The sequence below is a fragment of the Mercenaria mercenaria genome, chromosome 9 (genome assembly GCF_021730395.1).
Source record: "Mercenaria mercenaria strain notata chromosome 9, MADL_Memer_1, whole genome shotgun sequence".
In the NCBI taxonomy this organism is placed as follows: domain Eukaryota; kingdom Metazoa; phylum Mollusca; class Bivalvia; order Venerida; family Veneridae; genus Mercenaria; species Mercenaria mercenaria.
This window is the reverse complement of record NC_069369.1, coordinates 18,425,794-18,445,225: the sequence shown is the minus strand read 5'-3', so window position 1 is coordinate 18,445,225 and position 19,432 is coordinate 18,425,794. Positions and strand designations below refer to the sequence as shown.

The following is a 19,432-nucleotide window of genomic DNA, read 5'->3' as shown; positions in this document are numbered from 1 at the left end:
ATTTTTTAAGTATTTTTCCTATATAACTCACATAATCACTAAGTGACCCAGGGGCATAATTTGAACAATTTTGGTAGAGGACTACTAGACAATGCATCATACCAAATATCAAAAGCCTAGGTCGTATGGTTTCAGACAAGAAGATTTTTAAAGCTTTTTCCTATCGCCTCAGTCACAATCAAATGCATACTTTTTAGGTGCTCCATGTTATACACCCAAATTTAAAAGTGCATGTTTATATATTCTGTCTTCGGCACTTCAGGAGTTACATATCACTACCCAGTTGCAGGTAAAACTACTATCAGGTAGCTGATGTACATATAAAACGAACGCCATGCTGTCCAATAACAGAAAAAAGGCCAAAATTCAGCGTTATATTGTTTCACCTTAAAAAATGTGCTTTTTGTCTTTTCACTTTAATTAAAACCTGAACCAGCAAGACCTTTTTGTGCTGTTTGGTTTACAGGAAAATTCGTCTTCTTTCAGCTGCAAGTTATTTCAACTGTCTATGTCACCCACAACAGAAGATATGTACTGAAGACTGACATGACCGTTTTGTTATATATTTTGCCTTTTTGCTCTTCCCCATATCAGATAATGTGATTTCATTATGAAATAATTCTTTTTTTACTGTCTTATTTGTCTCTGTGTGAACTTCAGTCTACCTTCTTCTGAAAATAATAGCATTCTTTCAGGTGGAAGTTTCTTATCTCCTCAAATTTGACTCTGAACAGACAATGATAAATGCGCCAATTTTTTTGTCCTGTCCGTAGACACCTATTTTCTTTGTGAAGGATACAATATTAGAGTTTAATCACTGTTGGTATGAAAGCTGCTAGGATAGTGTCTAAGTTGATAAACATTAGACGGAATTAAACTGGGTTATATAGATATAAATAGTTGTTGAATTGCAAAATGTCTTGTCCGTAGACACATGTCTTGTCCGTAGACACTAAAGAAACGAAGGTTTTTTGACAAATATCATTTATAAAATCATACTGGAGCTATTTATCAAGTTTCAATGATACACCACACTTAATGTTTATATAAAATATAGAATAAATATATTTCTAATGAAACTTACTTCTTCCAAATGCAAAATGTTACCCATTTATTCTTGTGTGTACAATCTGAATCTAAGAAGTACAATGGATATAGAATATGTTTTAATCTTATACATGACTTATATAAATGTTAAAAGCTATCAAAAAAGGAATAATACATTTCTTTCTAACCCTCCCTTTGTTATGGCAAAAACAAGGCATGCAATGAGGGTGTCTATGGACAAGACATTACGCGAATACTATTCAATATATTTTCTGTTTTCAATAAAAACCAGCACTGGACCTTAGAAATATATCAAGAGTTCTTTGAAATAAATCAAGAGACTCTGAAATGCAAAAAAAAAACAATCTTTTACAAGTTAGTAGTAAAACAGAAAGAATGAGAAGATAGAAGCAAAATCATTTGACATTTGGTCATATTCTAGTGGAGTATGGATCTATTGTTAGACATGGTGTGGGCTGTCCACTTTCAACTTAAACATTTTGTTATAATCCACTCAAGATGGCATATTTCTGTGCTCTTCAGGGCCAAGATATAATGGTGATTGGTTTTCAAGATTTCATTCTATTCATCTGCCTATCAACTTTTATTCTGTAACAGACTGAAATCACATAAAATTGAAGCAGTTTAAATCATCTTAAAAAAGAAATTACAAGCAATTTACTAGTGATTACCATAGTCTCCTTGCAGCTTTCTCCCTTTCAAAAATGAGAGCTATTTAGATTTGTTTGTTTTTAGGGGGTTTAATGCCCTTTTTCAACAGAATTTCAGTTATGTAACTTAACAATTGTTAATTGATTCTGTACTGTACAAACATGTTCTCTGCAAGTTACTGCCAACTTCCCCACATGCATCAGAGGCAGAGGTCTAGAATTTTGAAATCATAGTTTGATTTACGATTGGAGTTACTAACATTTGTTCCAGTATTTTTCCAAGAAAATAATATTAATATAGGTGATAACATGAAAAAAAGAAGCAAATGTGATAAAAAGATAGTTAAAAAACTTTATCTCCGGTCATACTATCTTATATAATGGAAAAAGGTCAATATTAATCAAAAATATATCTGGCTAGAAAAAGAGAATGTATCTTGGGAATTTTAAGAAAAAAGCATAATATGTAAGTCATTAGCTGACTCAAAACTAAGTGATAAAAACTTATCACAGTGAACATTTAATTATTCTGTAAACAGGTTAAAATTCACAGGAATTTTATTTTGCAGGACTACTTAAAATATTAGTACGATATATATATATATGGACCTCACAGAATAAATGTCATATAAGTATTTTACAACATACAGCTATTTAAGCAGTCAGCAAGGGAGTTTGTTTCATTAGTTTTCCATTTAAGACACAGTTGTAATCTTTTTAAGATGTTGTTCTCAGCTATAAGTTTAACAAGTTCTTACTACTTTTTTAATGTTTCTACTTTAATGAACATGTTTAGATGAACTCATAGAGTTCTTCATGTTAAACTTTGTGTTTATACTTTTTTACCATTTCTTGATTGATATGGTTGATAACAGCATGTAAATAATTTGCCTCAACAAAGTCTAGTCAGGTGGTTTCTTCCACCATCCAATTTCAGGAAGATTGTGGTTTATTTTGTTTAGTTAAGGTTAAAAGTTATTACGGATAAATAAACATAGTCTAAATGGTGTACATAACAGGCTGCAAGGTCAGTTCTTAAGCCCATTAAATGCATGAGCATTGATCAGAAACATTGTTACTCTATCTGTCTTTTAGACAGAAATTATGGTCAAATGTCTTGTCCGTAGACACTTAGCTGAAGGAGATTTTTAACAGCCTATTTCAGTAAGGATCTTCCAAGTATCATTATTTTTAGTATATAGTGAAATATGAAAACAATTAGTCCTAATTTATGTAAGCAATAGCACAGAACTTGTCACATAATGACATTTTGATTTAGTCACAGTTATTCAAATCCTTCAATTATTCGAAGACACATTCCGAAGACCGTCAATTATACATTTTTTCTTAAATTTGTTTGTTATTTACTTGTTCTTGATCATTTTAAACATAAAAAGTTCAACAGAACTAAAATACTGTCTTCTAAAACCTATGTAGAAAGCACTTAGCGATGATGTCTTGTCCGTAGACTTTTTGGGTAAATTTTGGCTTTCATTTTAAAATTGCGATATCTCTGCCAAACATAGTCGTAATCACAAAAATGAGACCATTATTTAAAGAGAAATGACTGAATTTTTAGAAAATAACATATTTGAGTTGAATAAATGCATTTCAAAAGGTATGCAAAAACTGAAAGCAAGTAGAAAACAAAAATTTCTAGAATTTTGAACTTCAAAAGAAGATAATAACTACAAATCTTTGTGTAATTTATTAGTTTTTTGGGTTTTCTACATTACTTTTATGTACCTTATCATGTGGTAACAATTTTGTTGGGTCTCAAAGAGTTATTTGAATAAAACAGTCCTTTAAAAATGGTCATGTCTGTTTTATTTTTTCCCTGAAGATTCATCTTTATATCGAAAAAAATATATTGTCGAACTATCAGACAGCGACAACTACCATTGTTTTTGTAGAACCAAGGTATATGGTAAATTAACATTTCAAAATAAAAGAGTTTTACAAACTTTTATTTTTGACCCCAAGTGAAACAAAAAAATGCATTTGATTGTGACTGAGGCGTATATAAGTCTATATAAAACTTGGGACCCCCAAGGCAGGGCCTCTTTTCACTCAAGGGGTACAATCTGAACAATTTTGGTTGAGGACCATAAGACAATGCTACAAACCAAATATCAAAGGTCTAAGTTTTGTGGTTTCAAACAAGAAGATTTTTAAACTTTTTTTTCCTATTTAAGTCTATGTAAAACTTGGGACCGCCAGGGCGGGGCCATATTTGACCATAGGTGGATAATTTGAACAATCTTGGTAGAGGACCACTAGATGATGCTACATACCAAATATCAAAGCCCTAGGCCATGTAGTTTTGTACAAGAAGATTTTCAAAGTTTTCCCTATATAAGTCTATATAAACCATGTGACCCCGTGGCGGGGCCTAGGGCTGTCATTGATTGGGTCTTATGCATATCGAAGATACCAATATATCGGAAGACAAATATCGACGATACATTGATAATTAAGTTAGATTAGCAACCTGTTTTTTCATGTGCATGCTTTATACCTTCTTGTTAATGTTATGTTTAGTTTTATTGCCTACTTTTCATATTACTGTTTGATTATGTTGTATTTGTATTTATGAAATAAATACAATAAATGAAAATTAATAAAATCTTTCATCTTTATTTTGCCTTCACTCCTCTTTTGCATTTATCCTACTTTACAACTTTGTGAACTTATAATACCAGGCACTGGAGTTGGGTTTCAAACAGCAAAAATTCTACATTTCTCTTCCACAGATTTCTATTTATTTATCAAAATAATTAATTTATTTATTTACATGTTTTTATTAATTTGTTAGCCTGTTTCATAGCCTGTCTAATTTTTACCTTGCACTTACATTCGGTGCTGGCACCACATGTTTTTTTGTTTCTGTACCTTTTACTGAGTTTGATCAGCTATACGAAAACAGTATATACACTATAAATATGGTTTTATATGTACAAACAACGGAGCGACCTTTCAAGACAGGACAAACAGGACAACAAAACCTTTTGCAAATAGATTCTGAAGTTGAGCCCTTTTTACTTCTACCCATACGGGTAGTGCTGGCTGGTGGGAAAAGACTGCTATGGTACAAGTTTAGACATGACCTTTTTTGACAACTTCCGTTACTTATGGCACATTTTAGCAGGCAGAAAAAGTTGTTTTAGAGGGTCTGAGAGTTTAACTAGACAGTTTTTTCTCTGTAAAATATCAATTTTTGAAAATGGGAATCGATAATCGATCGACCAAAAAATATCGTTGATACATCAATATCGTTTCTATCGATGACAGCCATAGCAGGGTCACATTTGACCTTAGAGGGATAATTTGAACAATCTTGGTAGAGGACCACTAGACGATGCTACATACCAAATATCAAAGCCCTAGGCCATGTGGTTTTGTACAAGAAGATTTTCAAAGTTTTCCCTATATATGTCTATATAAACCATGTGGCCTCCAGGGCGGGGCCATATTTGATCCTAGGGGGATAACCTGAACAATTTTGGTAGAGGACCACTAGATGATGCTACACACCAGATATCAAAGCCCTAGGCCCTGTGGTTTTGGATAAGAAGATTTTTTAAGTTTTTTCTTTCGGTTGCCATTGCAACCAGAGTTCCGCATGGAATTCAATTCTTTGAATAATTTTGAAAGGGGGCCACCCAAGGATCATTCCTGTGAAGTTTGGTGTAATTCTGCCCAGTGGTTTTCAGGAAGATTTTTTTTAGAAATTGTTGACGCACGATGGACGACACACGACTGATGACGCATGACGGACATCAAGCGGTCACAATAGCTCACCTTGTCACTTCGTGACTGGTGAGCTAAACAAGAGCTGTCAGTGGAAAGCGCGCCTGACTATTCTCAGTGCTTGATAGTATAACATAAGCAATGAGTAAAACTTTAACATTACAATAAGCATATTCTAAGTTGAAAAGGGGCCATAATTCAGTCAAAATGCTTGATAGAGTTGCCTCCTCCTTTTTACAGACTGGGGTCATGATGTTAAACAAGTATGCAAAATATGAAAGCAATATCTCAATGGACTTTGAAAATATTTGGAGTAGTACACAAACTCCAACATTTATTCTAAGTCGAAAAGGGGCCATAATTCAGTCAAAATGCTTGGTAGAGTTGCCACCTCCTTTTAACAGACTGGGGTCATGATGGTAAGCAAGTATGCAAAATATGAAAGCAATATCTCAATGGACTTTGAAAATATTTGGGGTGGTACGCAAACTTTAACAATAATTCTAAGTCGAAAAGGGGCCATAATTCAGTCAAAATGCTTGATAGAGTTGCCTCCTCCTTTTTACAGACTTGGGTCATGATGGTAAACAAGTATGCAAAATATGAAAGCAATATCTCAATGGACTTTGAAAATATTTGGGGTGGTACGCAAACTTTAACATTTGTGTGACGCTAATGCTCACGCCGACACCGGGGCGAGTAGGATAGCTCCCCTACTCTTAGAATAGTCGAGCTAAAAATGGCTCAAAAGCAAAGCAAGCTGACGATGTTTATGACGTTGCCAGCAGCAAGTACAGTAGGACCCAGCAGTTCAAATCACAACACGGACAGCGATTCAGATTCATCTGAAACAAAGGGTCCCAGCAAAAAACACTCCCATACTTTTATTTCAAAATGGCTGGTCATTTACGTGGCACGAATTGTGTAATGTGTTTGAGTTAGTCTTAGATCACCTGTTTCTACTATCACTGCCTGGTAAAAGTACTAAAACCTATTTTAGCACATATATAAATAAAAAGTCAAACATCAGCTGTTTTTATCATTTTATTCTGTGACAAATATGAGGAAACACTCTAATCTGTATAATCACTAGTATAAGTAAAACAAAATTTTATTCAAAATACTAAAGTATATCTGGTGTATGACCCCCAAAATTTGGAAATGAACCCCAGATGTGAAACACTGGGGGGTCAAAATGACCCTCATTTTCAAAAGTCAAGGGAAAACACTGCATTTTAAGTTTGAAACAAATCCATCAAGTAATTAGTATTATAATTAGAGAGATAAAGAGAAAGTGCATCAAAACTTTAACCAAGGTGCGGACACGGAAGGACGCCGACCCCGGGTCGAGTAGGACAGTTCTCCATACTTTGTATAGTGGTGCTAAAAATACTAACAATTATCAGAACTTCCTGAAAATAAAACACACAAGTTTCAATGTCAACTTTATTCACTCATAGGAACTTCCATCAGTCACTTTTTAACAAATTTGATAACTGAAAACCAAAATTAGCTACGTATTAACTTCAGGCATGTCCAATCATCCCATTATATGAATAATCATAATTTTTTGCTAAACTGAGACAGGATCTCAGCTGTGCTATTTTACCTTATCCAAATTATTCTTCGTTATTCTTTTCATTTAAGTTTAGTTGCTTTTTTCTCTCCGACTTTTGTTTTGCAGTCTAGCTGAATTTAAAAACCCAAACTTATTTGCATATACAAACTACAAAATGTAGATGCATAAATTATGTCCAGTTATAAATAGTTGGGTATTTTTCTGTTATTTTTCAATCATGCATGAATTTCTTGACCAATTTTGCCAAAATTTAAGACATACTGCAGTACGTAACAATGACTTTACAAACTACGTTTATCATATTTTTACAAACAAAATATCATGGAACTATGAAGTGTCACTTTAAATAGGACAATTAAGCCTTACTCACCGCATATGTATATCAGAACCATCTTTGAGCCGTGACAATATTGTCAAAAATAGTTTTTTGTCATTCCCTTGTTCATCTCCCTCCCAGGTTTTGCTCAGAATACCTGCAATGTACAATTCGACCTTTACAGAGTCACAGCTTTTTTACTGTAACAGACTGAGTATAAAACCTCAACTTCACAGTCCAATAAAAGCATTGTGGGAGCCAATGCTCATCTATAAATGCTAAATGCAAGGCAAATACGAATGTAAGAAGTTATGGGTATTGGCCTCACCTACTGATGATAAATAAGTTTTTGTTGAACAGGCTGAAATAGAAAAGTAGGTAGGCAGCTAGGGCTGCCCCCCTTTCCCCGAATTTTTTTTAAATTCAGTGCTTCATTTCCTGAATTCTGGGGCATTTTGGGAGCATTTAAGAACACCTTTTCTTAAAAGTAAATTTTAAATTCTTTGCAGCGATTTTTTTCCTTATATAAGTGGTACCGAATATCAGACCCGTTCACAATAAATTATTGCAAACGGTCTTTCACAATCGGACCCATCCACAATTGGTGTGAAAACCCTTAAAAATATTAGAAAAACATCAAAAAACATAATTTAAAACATAGTAAAAGAGTCACTCATTCATGGAGGCTGCCATGTTTGCAATGCCTACTGGTAGTAATCGTACTGCGCATGTGCATCTGGAAACACCATTACTAAGACAAGAGCCATGTTAGACATGGCTAATCCCCCCGCCGGGCATATTATAATTGAAGGCTAAAGTTCCTGGCAAGTTAGTGTCTCAAAATATTAATTTTGGGGAAAGCTTTGAAGAACCGTTTAGTTGTGGTCTGCATCTGGGGTTTTAAAGATGTGAAAGAAAGAATAAGTCAGTGGTGAGGTGGTTTACTGCTAAATTTTATTAATTTTCAAGAACAGTATAGCTATGATGTTTTTCTATATGGCTACTGTAAAAAGAAGGAATGGAAAGCTAACAGGGAACAAGAGTGCCAGAATGTAACAATATACGCCTGTCACAGCAATTTCTTTACTCTAGCAGCTGTATTTGCAAACTGAATTTTAATTTTGTGGTTGTTTAGTAATCATTGTAAGTCTTTTGTTTTTCTAAGTCCACAAAAAATTCCTTACCAGGTAGAGATACCTTAAAATACACCTAAAATTGGGAAGTAACATCTATGTTGTACCACAGAAAAGTGGTCTTATTTTTTCCCTACGGTAAATTATAAAGTTGTTACAATATAAGTTATTTATAGTAACAACTAAGGGAAGTTAATCTTAAAAAAAAAAATTTAAAAAATTGTAAATCCACATAAAAATCTTTACCAGGTAGAGATTGGTCAAAATACACCTCAAAATTGGATGTAGCATGCATGTTGTACTACAGAAAAGTGGTCTCGATTTTTCCCTACCACTAGTAATGAAAAAGTTACACTAAAAGCTATTTAAAGTAACAACAAAGGGAAGTAATTCTAAAGAAGGGAACTGCGCATGACACTTCGTCTCATGATGGTGTATAATTGTGCCAAGTTACATCAAAATCCCTCCATGCATGAAGAAGAAATGCTTCGGACAAAGTCATTCTTGTATCTGACCTTTGGCCTCTAAGTGTGACCTTGACCTTAGACCTAGGGACCTGGATCTTGCGCATGACACTCCGTCTTGTGGTGGTGAACATTTGTGCCAAGTTATATTAAAATCCCTCTATGCATGAAAAAGAAATGCTCCGGACAAGGTTTTCATTCTTGTATCATTTGATCTCTAAGTGTGACCTTGACCTTAGACCTAGGGACCTGGTTCTTGCACCTGACACTCCGCCTTGTGGTGGTGAACATTTGTGCCAAGATATATCAAAATCCCTCCATGCATGAAGAAGATATGCTCCGGACAAATTTTTTTAAAGAAAATATGATAAAGGGGAATAACTCAAAAAATAGGCAAGGTAAAGTTATTGTTCTTGCACACTGCACTTCCTCCCAATGTGTTCTATCAGTGTATGAAGTTTGAAGAAAATCCCTCCAGTACTTTTGAAGTTATGCTCCGGACAAATTTTTTTTAAGAAAATAAGGTAAAGGGGAATAACTAAAAAACAGGCAAGGCAGAGTTATTGTTCTTGCACACTGCACTTCCTCCCAATGTGTTCTATCAGTGTATGAAGTTTGAAGAAAATCCCTCCAGTACTTTTGCAGTTATGCTCCGGACAAATTTTTTTAAGAAAACAAGATAAAGGGGAATAACTCAAAAAACAGGCAAGGTAGATTTATTCTTCTTGTACACTGCACTTCCTCCCAATGTGTTCTATCAGTGTATGAAGTTTGAAGAAAATCCCTCCAGTACTTTTGGAGTTATGCTCCGGACAAAGATCGTTGCGGACGGACAGACGCACGCACGGACGGAGAGCATTTCTAATATCCCCTTCGCCTTTGGCGGGGGGATAATTAGAGTATGATGTAATGGGGTATCCAAGAGGGCTAAAATCTGGAAGGTTAGAGCTGAAGAAATTTGCTATGAACACTCGCGAGATAGGGCTAAAATCTGGAAGGTTAATCACTGTTAGAGCTGAAGAAATTTGCTATGAACTTTTGCGAGGAAATCAAGATTTGTTACATAGTACATCACCCTATATTACGGTCGAAATTCGCAGTAGTCCGATAGCCCGTGGCTACCAAATTTCAGCTTGGGCTACCGATTTTCCGCAGATACAAGCCCGACCAGGCTACCGAATTTTCCTAATTTCTTTAAAAGATCATGCTAATTAAACGAGTATAGCATCACGATTTCATATGATCTCCATTAATAAACACTAAGAAGGCATCACGCATCGTCCAGACTGAGGAACGCTTATTGAATTATTGTTGGTTTTTTTGCACTCTCATGTGTTGACAAATCAAACGCAAAGTGTCAAAGACGTAACCCCAGCGCTAATTGGCTGAATACAATCACCTCTAGTGTAACGGATAATTTGATTAGCTTTCACACTTCTCGCGAAAATCTCACAACTACCTGCAGTAGGCGGAGCTTAAATTAATATTGCTATCAGCGTGTGTGTATGTGTGTATTCAGCACTCATTTTTACATCTTGCAAATTGTCAACAGTCGAGTAGCAGTAATTGGCCAGAGCTGATCCTAAAAAATCGGGCATTACAGTTTAGATTTCGTTTGGCAAGGAGTGTCATGTTCGATGCTTTTCAAATTTGGACTCTGGCGATGCTGATATGGACTGGAGTATTTAAGAGTTAAAATTTTTCGAAAACATGGCAAACATGGATTGTACTGTATGTCTTTTTTATTCCTTCAAACATGCACAGAGACTGTCTGTAAAACAAAATTTTTTATGGTGCAAAAATTAAGTATTTTAAGGTGTTATAGTTCGGGCTAGTGAAATTGGTGTCGGGCTTGGAAAATTTCCTATCTGGTAGCCCGAACGGGCTAGTGGATTCAAATCTGAATTTCGTACACTGGACCCCTGAACGTTAATTCATAGTGCGTTTGGGTAGGAAGAGGGATCGAATTTAACGTCGTGAAATTCGAATAAGAATAAAAAAATGCGAGTAGAAAATCATGGCACTCGAATATTTTCACGATCAAGTTCAAAAATTGGGGAATTCGCTCAAACTGTCCTTTACTCTTTAAAAACTCCTTTGGGGCAGTTAATTTACCAATTATCACGTGACTGCTTATAGACGCTTGTCGCTCTATACAAAAGTAATTATCGGATATCTAAGTAAACATCTAGGTAATATTTGTTTTCATTTTGACCTGTAATTGGCAAAGTTCTGCAGAAATGGAGATGAAAATAGCATGTTTCTTGGTGCAAAAAGGCCTGCAGAGACCGAAAATGCTAGCAACACTAGGGGCAGTGACCTGAGAAAAACTTAAAACTTCAACGTCCAGCCAAAAGTCCAAAGAATCATCGAGTACTTTGGTTCGTATATACTTTCAAAACCAGAAAGTCCCTGGTTGGTCCGGACCATGAACTTTTATAGGAAACCAAACAACAAAACAAGAGGGCCATGAAGGCCCTGTATCGCTCACCTGACCTACTGACCTAAAGATCATCCAGCGATTTTTTTCCTTCTTTATAAAGTACCCCTAAAAGGACCTTTTCCCAATTGAAAAATGCAATCTTTTTTTCCCAATTATCATCCAAAAATTCCCCAAATGACCAAATTAAGTTTGCATTTTGATGATTGCAGAAATAAAACTTGGTTACATTGACACTCACCATTATTTACCCATCTAAACTGTGTGTTTGATGCTAATTTACATGGATTTAAAGGAAAAAGCATGCTAAATGATGTTATTAATTAACTATAAAAATTCCCAATCTGAGTAAAAACCCCGCTATTTTTCCCAATTTATCCGGTACCGGACCTTTTCCCAAAAGAACAAAAAAATCACTGTCATCAAGACAGTTTCATTAAGATAATGGTCATAAATGTGGCCTCTAAAATGTTAACTAGCTTTTCCTTTAATTTGACCCAGTGACCTAGTTTTTGACTCCACATGACCCAGATTCGAACTTGACCTAGAGATCATCAAGATTAACATTCTGACTAAGTTTCACGAAGATATGATCATAAATATGGCTCTAGAGTGTTAACAAGCTTTTCCTTTGATTTGACCCAGTGACCTAGTTTTTGACCCCATCTGACCCAGATTTGAACTTGACTTATAAATCATCAAGATTAACACTCTGACCAAGTTTCATTAAGATATGGTCATAAATGTGGCCTCTAGAGTGTTAACTAGCTTTTCCTTTGATTTGACCTGGTGACCTAGTTTTTGACCCTACATGACCCAGATTCAAACTGGACTTTGAGATCATCATGATTAACATTTTGACCAAGTTTCATGAAGATATAGTCATAAATGTGGCCTCTACAGTGTTAACAAGCTTTACTATTGATTTGACCTTGTGACCTAGTAAGTTTTTGACCCCAGATGACCCAATATCAAACTCGTCCAATATTTCATTGAGGTAGGGCTGTCATCGATAGAAACGATATCGATATATCAACGATATTTTTTTGTCGATCGATTATTGATTCCCATTTTCAAAAATCGATATTTTACAGAGAGAAAAAACTACCCAAATAAACACTCAGACCCTAAAAAACAACTAAAGTTCACAAAGTTGTAAATTTGCATAAATGCAAAAAAGGAGTGAAGGCAAAATAAAAATGAAAGATGTTATTAATTTTTATGTATTTCTTTTATTTCATAAATACAAATACAACACAATCAAACAGAAATAAGGAAAGTAGGCAATAAAACTTAAAATAGCATTTACAGGAAGGTATATAGTATGCATATGAACAAATAGTTCGTTAATCTAACTTAATAATCAATATATCGATGTATCGTCGATATTTATCTTCTGATATATCGGTATCGTCGATACATCTAAGCCCCAAACAATGACAGCCCTACATTGAGGGTAACATTCTGACCAAGTTTCATTAAGATTGGGCCAAAATTGTGACCTCTAGAGTGTTAACAAGCTTTTCCTTTGATTTGACCTAGTGACCTAGGTTTTGACCCCAGATGACCCAATATCAAACTTGTCCAAGATTTTATTGAGGGTAACCTCCTGACCAAGTTTCATTAAGATTGGGCCAAAATTGTGACCTCTAGTGTTATTTTTTGACCTGGTGACCTAGTTTTTGATCCCAGATGACCCAATATTGAACTCGTCCAAGATTTTATTAATGGTAACAGCGTTCGACACTAACGGGAGTCAGAGAGTCCGAGACTCCTTAAATTTGCCTCGGACTCCAAGATTTTGAGATCTGGCAGTCCGACGGACTCCTTAAAATTATGAGTAGCCAAAAATATATATTCCAAAAACATCGTTTCCTGATATAAAATAAGTATTATTTGACACTCCGTGAACGGTGGAAGGCGTGTCTACAGATCAATCGATATGGTAATCGTCGCGCGCATCTCCCGGGTAAGTATAATTTGACACCCCGTGAACGGTGGAAGGCGTGTCTACAGATAGTCAAATGTATATCGATCTATATGGTAATCGTCGCGCGCATCTCCCTCAGTGGTGGTCAAATAAACTTACAGATGACTGTCGTCCAGACGCTTATTATTTAAAATAACCAGTCCACATTACCGGTGTAATTGTAAAATAGTACGCGTCGTACAACTTGCAAATGTAAACAGAGGTCAAAGTGTCAATAAATATAACCTGTCAAATACTACATTTTACAAGCCATGGAGCGTTTTTTAACCGGGTACATGCCACCCCAGCCAAAAAAAGCAGAAAATCACTGAAAAGGAAAAGCAAAAAGAGTATGAAAGTAAGAGGGAACGGACATTTCAGTCATCATGGGAGAAAAATTATACATGGTTGACATTTGACAATAATAAACAAGAAATGAAATGCAATGTGTGTACCAAGTACGATAAATTTGGAAGTTTTGTCACTGGCTGCTCCAATCTTAGAGTTGAGTCAATCAAAAGGCACAACACCTCCCAGGGGCACTTAGATAATGTAAAAAGAGAACAGGCCAAGAAGCATACCAAATTACAGGAGTCAGTTGCTGGTCGTTCTCTGTTGCAGCTAAATAAATCAATCTTTGACCGTTTATGTAAGCTATTTAGAAAGAAATACCAAATGTTTTGTGAACTGATGGGAGAATAAATTTAAAATTTACGAAAATAGTTGTTATATTATTTTGGACTCATTGAATTTCAGCTGGACTCCAAGCTTACAAATGTTAGGAGTCCGGTGGACTCCTTCAGACTAGAAGTTAGTGTCTAACACTGGGTAACATCCAGGCCTCGATCTTGACGGTAGCCCGGTAGCCTGAGGCTACCAGTTTTTCAGACGGACTACCGAATTTCCCAAGCTGGGTAGTCCATCGGGCTTCTAAGTTTTTAAACATGTTAATAATAAAAGCGTGAAATTTCACCGATTTATCTGATGTTTCCTTTTAAATGACAACGATATTTTCGGTCCGCATAACACCGGTCGGCCATTTTCCCAAAACTTAAATCCCTTAATTTTCACAATAATTACAAAAAGAACTTCATGAATCTGAAATGTACATCCTAAATACTAGCTTTCGTATATTTATGCATGAATTGATGACTTCAGATTTGCAATATATAAAGTAACTTTACAAAATTCAGAAATTACATCCCTAAAAATTACCTGGATTGACCGGAATTTACCTGCGAATCATAAAGATATCAAAACGTCATGCCAGTAATTTTCCATTCCACGAGCACGTGCGACCTATCGTATCGCCGTTACTTAAATGTTTATCGACACGTACACAAAAAACGCTTGTCGTGCATTCATTAGCTCGACTATTCATAGAATAGTGAGCTATTGCACTCGCCCATGCGTCGGCGTCCGCGTCCGCGTCCCGATTTTGGTTAAGGTTTTGTATGTAAGCTGGTATCTCAGTAACCACTTGTGGGAATGGATTGAAACTTCACACACTTATTCACTGTGACAAACTGACTTACATTGCACAGGTTCCATAACTCTATTTTGCTTTTTTACAAAATTATGCCCCTTTTTCGACTTAGAAATTTTTGGTTAAGGTTTTGTATGTAAGCTGGTAACTCAGTAACCACTTGTGGGAATGGATTGAAACTTCACACACTTATTCACTGTGATGAACTGATCTACACTGCACAGGTTCCATAACTCTATTTTGCTTTTTTACAAAATTATGCCCCTTTTTCGACTTAGAAATTTTTGGTTAAGGTTTTGTATGTAAGCTGGTATCTCAGTACTTACTAATGGGAATGGACTGAAACTTCACATACTTGTTCACTATCATGATCTGACATGCACTAAGCAAGTCCCATAACTCTACTCTCTTTTTTTTCAAAATTATGCCCCTTTTTCGACTTAGCAGTTTTTGGTTAAATTTTTGTATGTAATCTGATATCTCAGTATCCACTAATTGGAATGGATTGAAACTTCACACACTTGTTCACTGTCATGATCTAACATGCACTGTGAAGGTCCCATAACTCTACTTGGCATTTTTACAAAATTATGCCCCTTTGACTTAGCAGTTTTTTGTTAAGTTTTTGTATGTAAGCTGGTATCTCAGTATCCACAAACTGGAAAGGATTGAAACTTCACACACTTGTTCACTGTCATGATATGACATGCAGTACAGAGGTTCAATACCTCTACTTTGCATTTTACAAAATTATGCCCCTTTTTCAACTTTTGTATTCATTCAATTGACAAGGCTGTTGAATAGTCGAGCGTTGCTGTCCTCCGACAGCTCTTGTTTTTTAATATAATCGCTTCAAATTTTCAGCACCGCTTTAGAAATAATTCAGTTTGAATTCTATAACGATTTTAATAAGATGTCGACAGAAATGTAGGCAAAATTCTATAAAAACGATCGAAGTTTCATACAATTATTTGTAAAATTTCAAACAGCGCGATCTTAATTATTTATTTATTTCTAAAAGTAAATAAATAATACATACTATGGTCATAAAATTCAGACTTTTGACAAGAAAGTACAAAAAACAGAATTAAAAAATCTTAAATAATGAAAAAGCGGCAGCAATTTAAATACATCGAGTAAAACAATTTTTGGCAAACAAATTTCTGCAAGTGCGGATGAATGGGTTACGGGACCTCGTGAACGTAAATAAAAGCAACGATTGTTTTAAAATAAAGCAGTATGATGTCGCTGTGGTTTTTAATAAGTTTATTAAGTAAATGAATCTTTGACTGTACATGTCTTTTTTGACTCGACACTATGTCAGATATTCTTTTCAAACAATAATGTAAATTCCTTGAGGGCAAATAGGTCACAGAGGTAGGATATCTACTATCTACTATTATCGTTTGACACATTTACCTGTCAGTTTATACGGGATATTGCGCATTCGCTTTTAAAAAAAATTAAAGAAGATACTTTTTCACTGATTTCTTCTCAGCAATTTAAAGAACCGAGGTCGTACGATCAGACAGTGATGTGTCACATGGCGCGAAAAGATGACGTAATGCCATGACAATCTCGGGCAACTAAACCCCTTTGATCTCCACATTAGATGCCATGATACCGACACATTTTAGCTCTTTGAGGGGGTTTTAATTGATGATGAAAACAAGGCCAATTACTTGTTTATCAACAGAATAATTACCGATAATTGTTAATTTTTTTTTTTCGCTTTAAACACGGGTGGGTTGATGACGATTATTATGTCCACGTCGTCCCGGACTGTGATAATAGGCTACATTTACTTGATCATAATGCAAAAAAACCCCAAAAAAACAAATACCGACCTACCGACCCTACTTTTTTTTGGCCATGCCACCAGAAACACAACATTTTTTGGGGGTTGGGGGCAGAGTGTTGGGGGGGGGGGCTAACCAGGCTGATCCATTATTGCAGTTAAATTTGAACAGCTACACTATATTTTAAAGGCCCTGGCTAAAAAAGCAAGTTTTAGAAGGGTAGTGCAAATTTGAACCCCACGCCTGGCATATAACTAGATACTGGTATAGGTCTTACTTTTTTTCTACAGTTTTCTCCCATAATTTCTGTCTGCTAGTTACTTGAATATTGTAACATGGTTATCCACTTACGTTGGCTTAGCCTGCCCATGGATAGTGTGGGTAGGTTTGTTGCCTACCATTTAAATAACTGAATGTTGAATCAAGCATAAACTAAAATACATCATAATTATTTATAAACAAAATGATTTCGGGCAATTAAAAATGTTTTCTGGCAAATGGTTTTCTTAACTTACTTGCCCGAAAGGACAATTGCTGAAAAAAAATTAAGGTGAAGACTGTTATATATTTTTCTCTTTTCCAAAACGGGACTACCAGAAACCTGGTCGGGCTACTTGATTTCACAAGTTGGTAGCCCTGCTGGCTACCAGCAAAAGTAGGTTAAGATCGAGGCCTGACATCCTGACCAAGTTTCATTAAGATTGACGACTGACGACTACGGACACAGGGCGATCACAAAAGCTCACCATGAGCACTTCATACTAGTTATATTATTCCAATATGGCGGACAGTATGCAGCGAGTACACATTTGGAGACACAGTAAACGCAGATAAATGCAAGGGCATGGCTTGTTGAAATGGTAAAATTAATTAAGATAATAACACCCATTATATTTACCAAAAGAAACAAAGTAAATTTCGGCAGCTTTATGCATAGAAGTAAAATTCCAGTTCTCTAGCCTATTGACCATATCGACATTATAGGATAAATCCGTTTTCCGACTTTTCCGTAAATAGGGTCAGCGGGGCTGGCGAGATAAACCAATATAATGACCGTGTACAATAATTGTGATTATTTTTGCCAGAAGATAAAGATTTAGGAAAGTTCTCACAATGGAAATACTATTCTACGACCTTGGCAACAAATTTTTTGCAAAAATAACTGTTTACCTTGAAAAATGCGAATAATTTCAAACCTTTGGTATTGAGCCACGGAAGTGGCAGTGTAGAACAAAAGATAAAATTTCAAAAATAAAGTAAACATTGAGGATATTTTTACTACATCTTAATTACAACAATGTTTAATGATAATCTGCAATACTTTTTAAATTTTAATTCATTTTCTTTGTTTAAAACTTGAAAAAAAGGATAATCTAAACACTACCGCCATACCGCATAATGGCCGATACCCCGCTCACCGTAAAACCGGGAATGGGCATTTATTGGTGGTTAATACCGGAAAACGGGATTTATCCTATAATGTCGATATCCAGAATGCACGGTACTTTGATTAAAGAACAGGTTCCGGACGAAGAATCAGTCTGAATTGTGGTAATGTTGGTGTAGTGTGTGGTTGTGTCATAAAAGCAGCTAAAAATGGTAGTGATATGAACATTACAGTAAGCCTGACAGTAATGAAGATTGATAAATGTGGAAAATAAATTTAGACCAATTTCGGTCTTATCCGAAAAATAGCAAATATGATAATACGTAAAGCAGTAAGTAAGTGAGATTTAAAGTCATCTGTACCCGAAATAGAGTCAAGTGTGCTAGACGAAATTGTGCGGTCCCTTTTAAACTCCTCCCATGCATAATACGTGTAATAATCAAGAATCCACTTGTTTACAACTGGACTTGTATCTCCCGCCATTTTTTAACAAAATTGGTTTCCGGTGATGAAAATCCTGTGATCCCGTTATGTACCGTATCTTCGTTGATAGCAAAAAAGTTACGCAGAAATGAATTTAAAACTTGCATTTTATGTATGTCTATAGCTAGTTTTAAATGATTTCAGCAGTGTAATTGCATAAATCTTGGCCCTGGTAGATCTCGTCAGGTACAAAAGATGCATACGATTATAAAAAAAATTAGGCGCAATAAAGATAACTGCATGATTACCTATGTCTTTTTTTTAACAATAATGAAGATGAAAATGGTAAAACCTGCACACTATATAAACAGCGTAAGGATAACACGTATGATAATATTTTTTTCTGAAATTTAATCGAGACAATTCGCTATGTGAAGGTAAAGGTAAAATAAAGAGCTTCTTTGGGTAAAGGTAGCTTTTGAGCGACCCTATTTTAAGAACAGTTAAAACCAATTATACCTAACCCCCAGCAATTTGTTGGTACCTATTTACAGCTGTGATAAAGTGCCTTGCAAAAGGACTATGCAGTTGAATTTTGAGACGAACCTATAGATACTTCATGTGAGACATAAATGACCCTCGATAACCCAGTCATTAGAGATAGGTATTCTTTGATTGACATTTTCAGTGGTTGTGAGTCTAATTCTTGTCCTAAGCGACAGACATTTACAGTGGTATCTGAGGAAAGCATGCAAACCTTTGTTGATTGCATGTGATGAATGTAACCAATGGATTCACAAGACATGTTTGACCGCTTAGGCTTAAGTGGTTATACAAAGTACATAGGAAGCAATGACAATGATATCGTTTTTAATGACACTTCAATTAAGATGTTCAAGCCAAGACTTCAGAAAAAATAATCCATGACTGTCATCAAATCTGATATTTAGGATTTGTTAATACAAATT

General features: G+C 35.4%; 1 protein-coding gene across 1 annotated transcript in view; it reads right to left on the bottom strand.

The window, feature by feature from the left end:
• Positions 1-18,540, bottom strand: part of LOC123546610 (telomeric repeat-binding factor 2-like) — a 51,243-nt gene extending 32,703 nt beyond the window's left edge. The window contains exons 1-2 of the mRNA XM_053550931.1: positions 18,404-18,540; positions 7,418-7,520 (exon numbers count right to left, since the gene is read on the bottom strand). Coding sequence (XP_053406906.1) covers positions 7,418-7,520; positions 18,404-18,524 — 224 coding nt within the window. The 5' untranslated portion in view covers positions 18,525-18,540. The remainder of the gene's footprint in view (positions 1-7,417; positions 7,521-18,403) is intronic.
• Between the last annotated feature and the right edge of the window lie 892 nt (positions 18,541-19,432).